The sequence below is a fragment of the Mandrillus leucophaeus genome, unplaced genomic scaffold (genome assembly GCF_000951045.1).
Source record: "Mandrillus leucophaeus isolate KB7577 unplaced genomic scaffold, Mleu.le_1.0 Scaffold229, whole genome shotgun sequence".
Classification (NCBI taxonomy): Eukaryota; Metazoa; Chordata; class Mammalia; order Primates; family Cercopithecidae; genus Mandrillus; species Mandrillus leucophaeus.
In genome coordinates, this window is record NW_012102354.1 from 3,126,017 (window position 1) to 3,142,776 (window position 16,760).

The 16,760-nt window shown below is 35.8% G+C and overlaps 1 protein-coding gene across 1 annotated transcript in view; it reads right to left on the minus strand.

Moving 5' to 3' along the window:
* Window positions 1-7,368, minus strand: part of NRXN1 (neurexin 1) — a 183,925-nt gene extending 176,557 nt beyond the window's left edge. The window contains exon 1 of the mRNA XM_011981602.1: window positions 7,342-7,368. Coding sequence (XP_011836992.1) covers window positions 7,342-7,368 — 27 coding nt within the window. The remainder of the gene's footprint in view (window positions 1-7,341) is intronic.
* Window positions 7,369-16,760: the final 9,392 nt, after the last annotated feature.

Consider the following 16,760-nt stretch of genomic DNA (forward strand, 5'->3'; position numbering starts at 1 on the left):
ATGACACTGGGAAGGTCCTTGAAGGTTCTAGCAAGTGGCACCATAGTTTAATGCATAGTCTAATTCCATATGAAATAACATATACACTTGATGGTTTTATGTTTTAACTAAGATTAATATTTAATGGTATAATCAATATCTTGGGCATACTTCAAGCAAGATGTTTGCATGTTACAGATGCAGATATAATATGTGCATATGAAATAGATAAAGCAGAATACACATAAGTAAAGATTTCAGTCTACATGTGACATACAGACATGCTACATAAGATTTTAGTGCACTGTTTCCCCACACCCCATTCTTGAACTGTTATATAGAAATGTTTGGCTCAACTATGCTCAGGAACAGAGACCAGTAACAAACAAAAATGTCTTTCTCTGTGTCTGTTTACTACACTCCTAGAGAGGAGGACCAAACATGTGAACAAGTGTGCAACTCAGGAGGGCATGTAGATTAGTAGGAGCCCTGTTTATGTTCTGTAAACTTCTGTCATGCACCACAGTACAGTCCAGTACTCCAGGGCCCCACTTTGGACAGAACTCAACAATGTCTTCAAATGCTCTGCATGCTTGTACTCATTTCAGAATACAGAAAGACTCCCACGGTCCAAATTTACATTGTTGATTGAAACCAGAGTTGGGTGAATGGAATGTTTTGCTTCTCCAGAGACTAATCCTCACCAGGGAGCAAAGGTTTTAAGGCATGAAGGGTAGTCTGGAGCCTATAGTCACAGTTGTTGGAGTATGCAACACTGCAGACAGTATCAGAGAGCCATCTGTTATCTCACCTAAAAACAAAAACACTCAGATAATTGCTAATTTAGCCCAAATACTTTTTTTTTTTTTTTTTTTTTTTTTTTTTGAGATGGAGTTTCACTCTTGTTGCCCAGGCTGGAGTGCAATGGTACGATCTCAGCTCTCTGCAACCTTTGCTTCCTGGGTTCAAGTGATTCTCCTGCCTCAGCCTCCAAAGTAGCTGTGATTACAGGTGCATGCCACCATACGCAGCTAATACTGTATTTTTAGTACAGGCAGGTTCTTCATGTTGGTCAGGTTGGTCGCGAACTCCTGACCTCAGGTGATCTGCCCACCTCGGCCTCTTAAAGTGCTGGGATTACAGGCGTGAGCCACTGCCCCCAGCCACCCAAATACATTTCTAAGTGAATTACTTAGAGGCCCTCTTGGCCGGTAGAGACTCTCTTTACCAATGTAGATGGCCTATAATGGTAAGAAGTGATTTTAATTCAGTTGTTTTAACCTGGCACTGAGATATACATGCCATCCTCTCACTCCCAAAAAGCAATACCACCACATCAAAAATAAGAAGCTCCTGCTGCCCTGTCTCCTATTTTCTCCGTTATATCGTGTCTGTTTAAAATTCATTCAGGTAACTGATAAAAAGTATATAACATGCACCCAGCATTTTGCTCCTACTGGGAGGAGAATAAAAACAGATAAAGTCTGTTTTCTGCTCCTGGGGAAACTTTCAATCAAATTGGGAAGGTAAATCATGCATGCAAATACTCATACCCACAAAATAGTTGAGGGAGTGGCGGGGAGAAGCACAGGTACATTGGGGGAAGCATCTGAAGGATCTCAGGAAGCCTCAAACTGCCATGGGAGCAAATCAGCATTTGGACAGTCCCAACACTACCAGCAGGTTTCAATGCAACACCCAGGGATATAGAAGTTACGTTCTCTCTATCTTCTATCTCTCCTTTCAGGTCCCACATACCAGACTACTCACTATGTGCCAGGCATTGAGCTCTATACATTTATCTCCTCTAAAACTCCCAGCAGACCTGAAAGGTAAGTGCCATTGTCTCTATCTTCTTGGAAACTTTAATCTTGCTGAAATCACACAACTAGTAAGTATGGGTACTGAAATCTGACCAAGTTGGTGGGGCATTCTAAAACTGAATAACGTCAGTTGTGTCAGTGTGCCAGGAAAATGTCTTGAAACTAAGGCATCCTTAGAGGACTGAGTCAAGAGGAGGGTTACTACAGGGTGCATGGTTTTGTTTGTTTGTTTTCTGGTTTTAGTTTTTTGTGTTGTTGTTGCTGTTGTTGGCTAGTTACATTTTGTAGCACTACACAATAAGGAACCAGAAGTGGGCAAGATATATGGGCAATACCACCTCAGAAACATCTCATTTAGGAGTAATACATTTTTTTAAAAAACAGCCTTTTCATTTCCCCATCAAATCTTCATTAAGGATAATGTATCTTTTCTAATATGTCTCCATCCTACAGGATGCTGTAGCTCCTTCAATGAGACTATATCCTGGCAGTGATATTAACTTCCTGGAGGCATAAATTCATCTCTTGGTCCTAAGAATGTCTAATAAAATTTTGTAAGCCTGTGCCAGTCCTCCTCCACACACTGCCTTAGGTGTTAGCTTTTATGTGCCCATTTCAACTTCTCAAACATATTTAAAACAACTTTAGGGTAGGAAAAAAGACTGGTGTATAACTCATTGTATCCTTCACAGCACTTCCCAGAATACTTTTACTTTTGCAAATTTCCAATATTCTTTCACATCTGATTTTTTTAAATTGAGATATAATTCAGATATCATAACATTTGCCCTTTTAAAGTACATGGTTCAGTGGTTCTAGTATATATTCACAAGGTTGTGCAACCATCACCATTATTTAATTTCAGAACACCTGCATCATGCTCCAATTTTCTTTTGATGAGATAATGCATACAAAGTTCTTAGCACACGTAATGGTTACACAGTTCCTGTGAGCTATTAGCATTATTATTATTAATACAATTATTATCATTATCCTCCCCTTTGAAAAACAATGTTTAGCTTCACTGTAGTTTGATGGAAGTTAATTAAAATATTGTTTGAATTATATAGACATTTCAGTTTTGCTATTAGTCACATTTTTAATCTTTACAACTTGTGAAGCAGGGTATCTATTTTGTAAATGGGGAAGCTAAAGCTCAGAAAAGCTGAGACTTGACCAAAGTCAGAGCATCTATCTATGACTTGGATCAAGAGAAAAAATCTAGCTGTGCTCAACTGTAAGATAAGTGGTTCTCCCATTGATTATGCTAAGGCAGCGCATCCTTGATTAGACAACATCTATGTCCACTCCCATCTCAATCTTATGGTTCTAGGGAAATCCTAAATGTAAGGTAAAGCAGTTCTCACAGAAAAAACTTAGAAAGATATTACTAGTTGAGTTTTCTGAAACACATTGAAGGTGCCTACGTTTGAATTTGAGTCTCTCTTAGATTTCCTTCAAAATTTAAAAAATAAACTCTAAGATTTTATTATGTTTTTAAATCAGGGATTCTCCAAATTAGGAAGAGAAAGAGGACTTTGCATTAGGTTGAAGTATCAGTAATCTGTGAAGCCTTTTGTGAACTATGTATGTTCCTTCCCAAGAAAGCAGAACCTCTGATGGAAGGGCTTGTCATTGTTGGGAAGAGCCCTTGCCTTATCAGGTATGTAGGATTTCGTGGTGGTAAAGTGAGAAAAAGGATGGACAGATCTTGAGCTCCAGTGATAACATCAAAATACTTCAGTGCTTCTATTTCCTCATTGTCTCTCCTTAGACGAAACCAAATCAAAAATCAAAACAATGTCAAGATGAATTTAGTCCACTAAGTGATGGGCTGCTGGATCTTTGAATGGGGTAATAACCTTGATACTGGTATTTTAAGATATTCTCTATTTCGTTTCACGAAATGAGCCAATACTGGATTATTCTTTACGTAGTATTTGAGAAGACATTCTCAAACCATTATGAAGTCCTCCAGTGTGACTATGGGTACAGACATATCAGCAAGCCTTTTCGTGGTACTTCCCCTGGTTCCAAATAGCATATGCTTGCATGATATCACAATAGCTGTAGAATAAAATAAAGTTACCTTAGCCTCTTGTGAATCAGAGCCATCTCATTGAGATAATTAATTCTATATCTCCATCCGCTGAGACAACAACTACTATGAAGTTGAAATAGTTGCCTTTAAATGTGTCCTTATGTGTAAACAATGTCTTTTATTATTTTTCTCCATGAATAATCAATGAGCAGAAATCAAACAGAACAAGAAATAGGCATTGACTTGGTGGCCTATGCAACCTTCTTAATTTTTCACAGGTAATACTTTCCATTTAGATAGTTAGCCTAGTGGTCTGGCATCATAACAAATTCTTTAGGTTGCTGCATGAAAATCTCAGCACCACACTGGCTTAAGTTAAGCTTTTTCCAAAGTGCAGTGAGCTGATCAGATGCGGATTACTTGTTTTTGTTCATTTTTTTATATTTAAAAATTATTGTTGCTTTGCAGACCCTTGTTGGAGGGTTAAATTACTTTTTCTTGTACAGTCACATTGTATAGTAATTCAGGAAACTATGTGCAATAAACATTGCGTTTCAGGTGCTGATTAAAACCATAATCTTTGTTTTTTCTGCATCTGCCTGAATCCTTGTCTTTGGGCCATTGCACTCTTTGATATTACCTCCACCAGGAACTGAACCGGAAAGGAACATTCAATGAATTCTGCTAATTGTCGACATTTTTTATGTAAAAAGGTTTTCCTATAAAAGAGCTTTGGGATTATTTGTGGATTTCATTTACTTGTTATATCCTAGGATCATCATTTTCCAGGAGAGCTGACTATATAATTACAATCTAACTCTAATGCTCCAAATTTCCATAGCACAAATTCCAACATTTTTCAGACAAATAGACAGAACATCCTTGGATTGTAATTTTAGTCCTCTGCATGGCAAATGTAACCTTAGTAACTCGGTTATAGGTAAAACAAAATGAACCTTTGTATTTAAAACAGTCCTTAAAAGATGTGAAAACATATCAAGAGATTAATGTAAGTTTTTTTCAGTGCTTCCATTGGTATAAGCTATAAGCTACATACAGTAAACTGGGAATGGAAAGATCAGTTTGGAAGGAATATTATTTTTTTAATTATTTTTGTGAATCACGATTTGCAACCTAAAAATAAGAGTGAGGAAATGTTTTCAAGTGTGTTTGATGGACTGACTTTCTAATGATGCTATGTTAGTTTTCGTAAGCCTCAAGTAGAGCGCTACCTTGAAATGCATCCCAAGAGAAAAGCTGACAGTGCTAACTTTTGCCTTTTCATTTTCTCTTTCTTACTGACTTCTAGTCCAGGACTAGCTGTCTGACATCCTTAGGAAAAAAATGTGTGCATATGGGCATAGAAATGCATTTACCAATGAATATTTTCTAAAGAATCAGCAAGGCTCTATTATCCCTGAAGTGATAAGTAATAATTCCTGTAGCCATCAAAAATAAATCTATGTTCATGTGTGTGATTTTTGTCACAACAGAGGAGAATATGGAATTTCTAAGGCTGAAATTCCTGATGATTATAACTTTTTTCATCTTCACAAAACAGTAATACCACCACAAAAATGAAGTAATTTCAGAAAAATATTTATCAAGTATCTTTTAGCTGCAGTGAATTTTGTAAAACACCATACCACTCATCCCATGACTCAAAACTGATAAAATGTATGTTGTTGGTTGTATTTATATACATCTATTTTCCTCAATTGCATGGTTTTCTGGCATAAATGACACTAAAATTTTGGAACTACCATAACACATGAAGTTTAGTATTCACCAATATTTATGTACTTATTCAAAAACCACAGACTTTTTACTATACTCCTGGCACTCTGTTAAGTTCTGGATAAATATGGTTAACAAACCAGATGGTGCTACTGTCATTATGAAGCTTAAGTCTCACATTATTTGTTATACATTAAAACTTATTGTAGCATATACAGCATGCTAATTTTCAAGAAGGCAAAGAGTAAGGATATCATGAGAGGAACTGAATAATTAAGCAAAGCCTCCTTGAGAAGCTGAAGATGAAAAGAAATCAATAATGAACATTTAGCATTTTCCAGGCAGAGAAAACAGCACGTGCACATGGACCAGGAAGGGATTTTACAAAGACAGATCCTTTTATGAACAAATGCAGATACAGATATAAATATGTGGACTCTTTATAGATATTAACATGTGCAAATTATATATGAACATGTACAGGTATTATTCAAAATATTTGTATATGATATAAAACTAGCTTATGGAATAATGCATAACAAAAGTAAAATATATTATTTGCACAAATAAAGCAATTGAAAAATAGATGGTGAAGCACATTCTAAAAATTTTCCAATCAGAGAACAGAAAATTGTTGAATATATGTAGAACCTAACAGTATGCAACTTGACATTCATCTAATTGTTTATTCCTAAGTGTCATTCATCAATGTGCTTTATGAAATGCAATATATAAAAGACTTCTGGAATCAACAGGGACTCACATATTTTTCAAAAGTCACTTACTTCTACAATGTCAAAAAAGATTCATCATTCTGTGCTTATATTTCTAAATTAATGTTACATGTTTAGTTTCTTTGTGTGGTGGAATGTCTTGTTAACTTATTTCTCCAGAGAGCCCTTTTATCTCAAGATGTAGTAAAGAGTTACCCATAAAATTTCTGCCTTAAAAGTGCTGTTCAAAATCACTTGACTAGTTTTTCAAGAACCCTCCTCAAATTAGTAGAAGAATGCAAAGTTTTCACCCTTGACCTTTTCACCTTCCTGTTCACTCAGAAGAGCAGATGAACAGGGTTCAATGCCTGTGTCCCAAAATGCAGTCTTCCAGGCAGTCAACCCATCACTTCAAATGAGAGGGAGGTTTTTTTTTTTTTTTTTTTTTTTTGAGACGGAGTCTCGCTCTGCCGCCCAGGGCCCAGGCTGGAGTGCAGTGGCCGGATCTCAGCTCACTGCAAGCTCCGCCTCCCGGGTTCACGCCATTCTCCTGCCTCAGCCTCCCGAGTAGCTGGGACTACAGGCGCCCGCCACCTCGCCCGGCTAGTTTTCTGTATTTTTTTAGTAGAGACGGGGTTTCACCGTGTTAGCCAGGATGGTCTCGATCTTCTGACCTCGTGATCCGCCCGTCTCGGCCTCCCAAAGTGCTGGGATTACAGGCTTGAGCCACCGCGCCCGGCCAAAGAGGAAGGATTCTTTATCCAATTCTACTTTCAGAAAAATTTTAAACAAATGAAGTTAAAAGAGCATTTCCCCTGAAATTTGGCCAGGAATTTTGAAGCCAAAAACACACAAAGTATTCAAATTCAAATAACTCATGGACATTTTGAACTTGAGATAAAAGTTCATTTGTAACTTCTCCAGAGCAGTAACCACTGGAGGCTCTTTGAGGTCATTCCTTCCCATTGTTCACCTGGAAGAGCAAGAGAATATTTGGAAGAGACTTGTGGATGTTTAGCTCAGTAAAGACAGTGCAAGGAATAAATACCTCGAGGAATGTCAACTTAGCAGCCATTGACCGAACAAACAAACAAACAAACACACTTTCTCTCTCTCTTTCTTACTGCTCCATCACACTGGCTTTTCATTTCCATAAATGTCTCATGTTTTGACCCATCTCAGGCCCATTGTAGTTCCTTCTGCCTGGTTAGCTGTTTCCTTGCTTTCCCCATCCCAAAATAATTGATATCCTATATTGTTTGGAGATAATAACTTTGAGAACTTAAGGATAGGTTTGGGCATTGAATCTCCTGAATAAGGGACAGTGTTTGTGAAATATCATTTAGTGAAGCAAAAACTCATTAGTGGTCATCTACTGGAGTACAAAAGACATCTACTTAAAAGTCTGAGCTGACAATAGTCAAAAAGCAAGAGACATACCGGGAGGCCATGTCTCTTCTGATTAGCAGAATTATTTGGTGGACTCTGATTATATCTGATAAATCTTTAAGTATTAAATATCACAGCAAGATTAATATACTATTGTGATCTTGCATTCAATTGATACACTTCCCCTGCCAAACATGTCCACTCTTTTAAAATAAACATGAACTAAACCTAATAGAGAAGGTAAAAATTCACTGAGAGATTAATCACAAACATCATTCTAAGGCCAAGTGGAAACCATACCTAACTTATTCAGTGTTTGGTAATACCAGTGTCAGAGCTCTGAAATGAGCATGGATATTCCAGAAGGGCAGGATTTGGCAGCAGATACATGATGAGGATAATGACAATGATTTTGCCATGTATCAGGCACTCCTTCTAAGCACTTTATAGGCAATATTACATATGAATATGTATGATTATTTTCATTTAAATCATGAGGAAGCTGAGCCTCAAAAGCTTGTCCTAAATCACATGGCTAATAAGTATCAGAGTTGTGATTTTTCAAACAGTCCAATTCTGGATTTTGTGTGCTAAACTATACCATTGCTCCTCTGAGGAAGTCCAACATGCTTACAAGAGGTTGCAGTTTGTTTAAGCTGTGATCTTAGTAAGTCTCTTTGAAAAAGAGAGATACTAACATCCTCACTATTGTATATACCAAGTAAAATATCAAGTACTTTTCAGACCTCCACTCCTTTAATTCTCACAATAACTCAATTTGCCAGCCTAACAATCTCCATGTTGAGGATGTTTAAAACGCAAAGCAAGTAGGTACTTTTCTGAAGTCACATAGCTAAAACATCAATCTAGTTACATTCAATCTAGGTCTATCTGGTTCCAAACTAAGAGCTTTCAACCACGTCATGCTACTCCTTCTGTAGAGTCTTCAATATCCCTTGGAAGCAGTAGGGGCCAGATGAGAGTATCCTGGGGTTCTAGACACTTACCATTTTAGGAGGTTTGTATACTGACAAGTTTTCCAAGATGGGGGTGGACAGACACAGCAATTCCTCTTTCACGGGCATTAAATCAGTCCAGTTGTTTAGAACTGCTAGTAAGTGAAATACTAATCTCCATTAGGGCCAGAGCAGACTTTGCTAAACTTCAAGAGCCAGAAATGGAAGTACTATCTTTTAGATTGAATTGAGATTCTGGAGTGTCAGCCTATTTTCAGAGTCTGTAAGAGAGGAACACTCAGAGAAATAGCCAGTGTCTTTCCTCTACCCCACGCCCTCCCACCTTGTGTACATCCCGTTTTTTCTCTAGTATGTTTTTTGTTTATAGCTAACAGATTTATTTAAATCATATTTAGCAATGCTTGCTGTTTTGAAAGATGTGCCTCAAGCTTCCAATCAAATCCAAAAGAATACATAATCATCAAAACAAGGTTAGTCATGGAGTTTTCTACTAAATAACATTTGTGACTAAAATAGGCAAGGAAATGAGAGATTCAGTTGTAGTTTCCCAAAGGTAATAAACCTAATATTTAGAAAGAAATAGTAATAACTTATCAACAGCTCCAGTGTTCCATGTGTCACGATCAATAATCAAGTAAATATAGATCTGAATTTTGTAGCTACTTTGATTGTATCAAAAAAACCATTGCATAGTACTATTACATACATCTTTTATATGGTTTAGAAGAACCATATAAACTATCATTAACTATTCCTTTTATCATAATAATAATAATAGGTAGAGTTCCTGATATATAAAATATGAATTAATCCATTAGAAGTAATTTTCTATTATAATTTTTCAACTTTCTTAGTCAATTCCAAATTATGATTAGAAATGTTAATGTTAATCTTGTTTCTCTCCCATTTAACCCCTCTCTTAAAAATATAATGACAACTTCTTAGACCCTTTTCTACTCTCTTTCCATGTATATTTCAAGTTTTCTACTTATAATTTGTAATTATTTAAATTGTTTTATTTTTATCTTAGTTATTTGAAATCAATCTATACAGTATTACCATCTTTTCTTTCTCCCTAAACTTATAAACATTGGTTTAGCATTTAATGATAACTTTTAATTTGTGATGATTCTATACAAGATGCTGCCCCAGAATGACAGTTTTATGAATGCTTAATGCAAGGAATCATAAAGCTTATACCAGTGCTGCCCTGAAAAATTAACCAAAAAAAACCCCAAAACTCTTTCTCCTTAATCAAAGAATACGCTTTGATGTGAACAAAAGAGAGAAGAACATTTAATATCAGCTTTGGTTGCACTGCAATTAGCAATTAACAAGTAATAACCTATGATTAGTTCACAAAATCCAACAATTACACTTAATGACAGGTGACTAAGAGATGTGGGAAACATTTAAGTTAGGGCCAAGATGAACAAATGTGAACCTAGCACAATTTGGTTTGGTAACATTAAGCTTTTGATAAGCTTTCCTAGTCAAAATTAAATTATTTCATATTCCTTTGAAGTAATTATAATACAATTTTCTACTTTAATTAATTCTGTCAGCTGTCTAAAACTTTGCGATCACAATTTATTTTATGTAAAAAACCCTAGAAGTTACGAGTTTTCAAGAAAGATGTATAAACTTAATCTTTCAATGTATCTCATAAATTTAAATGCATGCTTAGTATTTTTAATGGATTGTTTACTCATCATTTAGCTTAAACATCATAATGTTTCCAATCTGTTACAAGAGCTAAGCCATTTCAATGCTTTTTGAACAAGCTACTCTGTTGACATTGGTACAGACCACCAAAATGCACTGATTATGGAAGATATATGGTTAATGCATACAATATCTGAGCATTGATAGAGCATCAAGGCAAAAGCATTCAATACTCAAGTTCTCCAAATAAATACACAAAAAAGAGAACTTGATGACCCCCTAAAATAAACTTTCAACATGGAAAGGTGAGCCTTGCACCATTCCACATGCAGATTAGCTGAGCATTTCAAAGCTAGTGTTTCAAAGCTAGTGATTCAAAGCTAGTGTTCCAAAGCTAGTGTTCATCTATTTCTGAGCATATCTTACTTTTAACCCAACTTATTCTTTGAAAGAACATGCATTACTTTTGATACTGTTAAAAAAAAAAAAAAAAAGACCCTTTTCATGCTCTTGCTTGCTAAAACTCTCCTAGAACTTTCAATGACATCATATTGCCTCTCAGACTATTCAACTGGAAATTGTATCAGGTAAACTCTCATTCATTATTGCACTAGCCATCTTTTAAATTTTTAAAGAGATTATTAGGGACGGACTATTTAAAATTTTTACTATTCTTCCACTTCTTACTATTTTTACGTTTACTCTCCTATCACAATTATTGTCACATGCTACATTCCAGACTCTCTGTGTGTGTGTGTGTATATATATGTGTGTGTGTGTATATATATACATTAACCCATGTACTACAACAGAAATGTGATGCATCGATTTTGTAAGGAAAGAAAAAAAAACTACCAAGCTATGTAGCTGGTTATATTCACACACTGTTACAGAGCTGAAACTGATTAACTAGGCAGTTAATAAAACTATTACAACAATAATTGCAGAAATTACTAATGTAAAATGTCTTGGCCTAGATAGTTTATGTCCCACTTAATAATAATGTAGACAGTAATACTAATAAGTTCTAATTATCAATGACCATTTCCTATGTTTCCAGTTAAGTCTTTTAAATATATATCTCTGAACAGTATTTGGCTCATAATGGTCACAAAACAAGCATTTTCTAAATCTTGACTAAATTCTCATATTAACTCTGTGTGAGGCAGATGCTATTATTACCTTCACTTAATAGGTAAGGAAACTGATTCATAAAAATGTCACTTGGCCACAGTCACTCCACTAACATTTGAAGGATCAGGATTTGAATCCAGATCTGTCTATCTCCAAAGTATGTGTTCTTAACCACTACTGTTTAATGTTGCCTTTGGAAAAATATCCAAGAAATAGATAATTACCAGTAATGAAATTGGTTTCAGAATATAGAAAAGTATAACTCCCCTCTAACTTCATAAAATTAAAACAAAATTACAATACCTCCTAAATGTATAAAATTAGAACTTCCTTATACAAAAGTCAATTAAATGTAGCACACACACAGAAATCCATCGACCAATGTATATTTTAATCATAACTCACTATAATAAAGATGGCTGCTGCATATATTGCCATTTACCATGAGTCAGTCCTTTTGTGGTGCTTATATAATAACCGATTTTAGCTTTACAACTCTGAGATAACCATTATTAAGATCATTTTACGGCCTCACGCGGTGGCTCATGCCTGTAATCCCAGCACTTTGGGAGGCCCAGGCGGGCAGATCACGAGGTCAGGAGATGGAGAGCACAGGGAAACCCTGTCTCTACCAAAAAATACAAAAAATCAGCCAGGTGCGGTGGCGGGCGCCTGTAGTCCCAGCTACTCGGGAGGCTGAGACAGGAGAATGGCGTAAACCGGGAAGCGGAGCTTGCAGTGAGCCGAGATCGCACCACTGCACTCCAGCCTGGGCGACAGAGCAAGACTCCAAAAAAAAAAAAAAAAAAAAAAAAAAATTATCTTTTTACAGAGAAAAAAAGTGGCACAAATTTGCACAGTCACTGTGTTAACCTAAGGACTCAAACTTGGTCCTTTTTCACTTCAGATGCCACATAAAGCCAGATAAGGCATATCTCAAAAACTCTGAGATGTTTCAAAATTGAGAAATCTATTAACGTGCATCATTAGGACAAATGAGAAAAAAGCAAAATACAATATATTAAGATAGATTCTATAAAGGTATTTGTTAAGTTCACTACGCATTCTTGAGATCTTTTAAAAAATCACTTAGTAAACTATAACAATCCCTCCCATGATAAACCTGTTTCTACCTCAAGTCAACTGCCAACATCATGCTTAACACTAAAAGCATTTCCAATAAAGAAAGTTTTACATTGTCACCAATACGTCTTAGCATTGATTTCGACATGTCAATCAATGCAATATGACAGGAAATAAAAATAACAGTTTAAATTATTGATAGAGAAGAAAACAAAAACGCACTACTTGCTGTAAACTGAAACCACACTGTTGGATGCAAAAATAGCCATTTAAAATAAAATTAAAGAGCTAGCCTTCAGAAAACCATTCTACAAATGGGGTAAAGATAAAATGCATACATTCTCATAAAGAGTAGCAAAGATACTGAGCAAAATGTTTTGGAATAAAGAATTAAAATATGAGTTTAACGAAACCATACACTTTCTTGGCAAGTGTTTCTAAATATAGACTCTGTGTGATGGATACATTAAGAATTATTATGTTATTTTCTTTGTGTTAGAAAATGTCCATATTGGAAAGAATGAACAATTGTAGTCTGAGAAACAAGAGTACTGCAATTTTTGTCTCTAACTATATTTGTAATCTTGAACAAATTACATAACTCCTCTCTCTTGCTTTAGTTTCCTCATTTAGTTCATCTTTTTCTAGAGCACCCTTTCTGGTTCTGTAATTCTATTTTATTTTCAGTTGCCTTCTCAATTTTCTATATTTTAAAATATTTTAATTCATAATGGTTCAATTTGTGATAATCACTGCTGAGCCACAAATTGAAAATTTAGTCAAAAAAAAGCACAAAAATGGCATTGCTATGACTTTAAAATAGCATACTCTTCCTGTCTTTTTTGAGATCTAAAATTGTTTCTTTATCTAGTTTCTGGGGTTCTCTCAGGTTTATTGTACTATTAGACACTGACACGTTTTAAAGGAAACTTAAAAAAAAAAAAGAAACAAATGAAAAGAAAAAGAAAACAACCAAATCTGGCTTGTTCTGGGATGTTGAGATGTCTTGACAGCAATTACTTCAGTACAGACTGGTGAATACCCTATTTTCACAGCTGATGCTTTCCTTCAAAATTGTAGCTACCTTCACTTTGGTTGAGGCCAGGGGACTATATTTAGATAGTATAAATGTATCCAGAGAGCAATCTTTCATGTTTATTTGTAGAGTGGGTTTATTTTTATTTATTGATGTCACACAAAATGTTTCTTCGGTTTCTGCTGTATATAACGTATCAAAAAATAAAGACCGTCTAGAACGCAAAGTAGGAATACATTCTTTGTGATTATATTGACAATGGTTTCCATTTATATGCAGTTATATTTCCATAATGTTGAAATTGTTAACACAAGTCTATGTTTACTACGTAACAGGAAACTTTATTATGCATAATAGAGATGGCATGGGAATAAGGGAGTCTCTTATCCTTCCTGTCAACCTAAGGCCAATGTGTAATGCAAGAAACAAGTAGGACACAGGGAAAAGCAATGGTCATCACCAAGAGAACATCAGCTATCCCTCACTCCTCAGTTAGAAATACAGAATGTTGAGAAAGCAAAGCATTAGTTTATACATCCTTCAAAATAAAAAATAATTTCAAGTCAAATTCTTTTTCCAACTTTATATGTGAGGTGTGTGTGTGTATGTGTGTGCAGATTAATAAGTCCTAGACAATAAAAAATTGATAGCACATAAATGGAGGGGCCAATTCTAGCACTTCTTTTTGTCTTTTTTCTCCATTATTGGATAATAGTGGTTATCAAATATAATTCAACAACAGAGCTGAGTAAGTATTTCCCCCAGGTTTTAATTTAGACTACACAACATGTATTTCAGTCCTTCGTATTACTAGTTATCAAATTTTTCTATTGTTCCCCTATTGAAAGTTTGAGAATGCCCATAAACTGAGTTTCCTTTTAGAAAAATCAGATAATGTCAACGTCCTTTGCATCTCATTTCTTTTCCTGCACTTATGACTTAATCCTCATTAGTTATAATACTTTATTTTCATCTTTTTGATTTGATTACTTAAAACTTTAAGTTGCAAATGGGTTCATTTTGGACATGATAAACAGGAAATTTTAAGATTTCTTTTGGCCCATTATTTTAGATTGTCCCATGATACACTGGGGGCAACTAGTGAAAGAAATGATAATTTGCCAATGACTCTTGAAATACTGAATAGTAAAAAAACAAAAATCTTAGAATTGGAAAGTGATCTTAGGCCCAAACTCTCACGTGATACAGAAGCCCTTCTAAAAATATCTCTGACAAAGGGTCACTTAAGTTCAACTTGAAACATGCCAATGATGTTACTAGTTGTCAAAGCAGCCTTTTCATTATTACAATCCTTTTGAATTGAAAGTTACTCTCCTGGGGCATGGTGGGTCACTCCTGTAATCCCAGCATTTTTGGAGGTTGAGGCAGGCAGATCACTTGAAGTCAGGAGTTTGAGACTGCCTGGCCAACATGGTGAAACCCCTTCTCTACTAGAAATACAAAAATTAGTAGGGCCTGGTGGTATGCACCTGTAATTCCAGCTACTTTAATTGCTGGACAGGGGACTGAGGCAGGAGAACAGCTTTAGCCTGTGAGGCAGAGGTTGCAGTGAGCCAAGAAAGGCCCAGTGAATTCCAGCCTGGGTGACAGAGTGAGACTCTGTCTCAAAAAAAAAAAAAAAAAGTTACTCTCCTGGGTCTGCACTATGGATCATCTCAGTGTAATCTGCACCCTTTTCCCAAATGACAGCACTTTGAATATTTAAAAACAGTTTTCGGGCTACATTTTCCCCATAGTCAGCCCAAGTTTTCTGCTGGAAAAATCACCTTCCATTATTTAACTATCAATCCTTAATGTTTTTATAACCATTCACCTTTCAGCTATCTAGTTTGTTAATCAGCTTAGATGCTGATGGACCTTAGCACAATATACTAACTTCAATGCGACATGTAAGATGGGTACCAAACACTAAGATATAAAATGGGTACTAAACAGTGTAATATGTTTCTTAATTAGGGCACCATTTCTGCATCAAAATTGTCTGAGGTTTTTTTTTTTTTTTTTTTCCTCCTTTAATAGCTGCCTTCACTAGTTGCTGATCTCAGCTTTTAGCAAACTAAAATTCTCAGACCTTTACACATTGTGCATTAGCTAGATATCTCCCTGTACTTATTCTTGTGGATTTGAAAATGCAATTATAGGACTTTAACCACCCCCTCCAGTTCTCCCATCTGTGTTGCCTTTGCTTAAACCTTTTTCTTCATCCAAAATACTCCTACCTCTGCTGTGCAAACACTTTCTTTATCTTGGACTTCAACTTCCTTGGGTCCATATTACCCCTGCTACTGTATCACTCTGCTTAATGGGGAAGATGAAATTTACATAAGAGGCAAACAATCCAGATTTCTCTCTTTATCTATCATTACACCATCTTACTGAAGCTGGTCCCTTCCTTGTTCAGCCTTCTCCAGTAGCCAGAAACAAACCCGTGTTACACAAGACTGCTTGTTCCGACTTTAGTCTTGATGAGTCCACATTTATTGGCTCAGAGCATTCTCGCTCACTCTCACTCAAATTATTTTTGGTTTTGCAGGCATCCTTTGAAATACGCTTTTAAAATATTTTGAGTTGTGACCTGTTAGATGGAGATAGGATTCCGTGAGGGTGCAAGGGCTGTGTCATGGCTTTGGTATGCAGTGTAAGACTCAGAGTAAAATGTGTCTGGGGGTGTGTCCCAGGCCCATGTGGGACAAGCTACTGTTTCCTTTACTAAAATTCAGCATAAAATTCATACCTGCCTCAGAGGTCAAGCAAGAATTACATAAGATTTTTAAAAATAAAATTTTTAAAATAGTATCTTTATCAAATTAAGTACCCGATAAATATAATCTATTAATATATTAATTATACTATTTTAGATATAAAATGATCACCAAAAGAAATCAGAAAATGACAAACTCTTTGTTTTTTGGAACACAAGACTTCTGGTGCCTATGTCATTTCTGTTGCCAGTATTTGGAATGTGCCTCCCCTCTCATTGCTCATTATCTCCAAATATCCAAACCCTGCCTTCCCTTTGACACCAAGTCCAAATGTGACCTCTTCTTCTGAAGCCCTCATTACCCTTAGAATTGACTCCTGCCTGCTCAGTGAGGATCTTAAAGGCATGGCATTTTTGCAACACATCCTTCAATCCCCATCATCTAGCATAAACCTGGATCA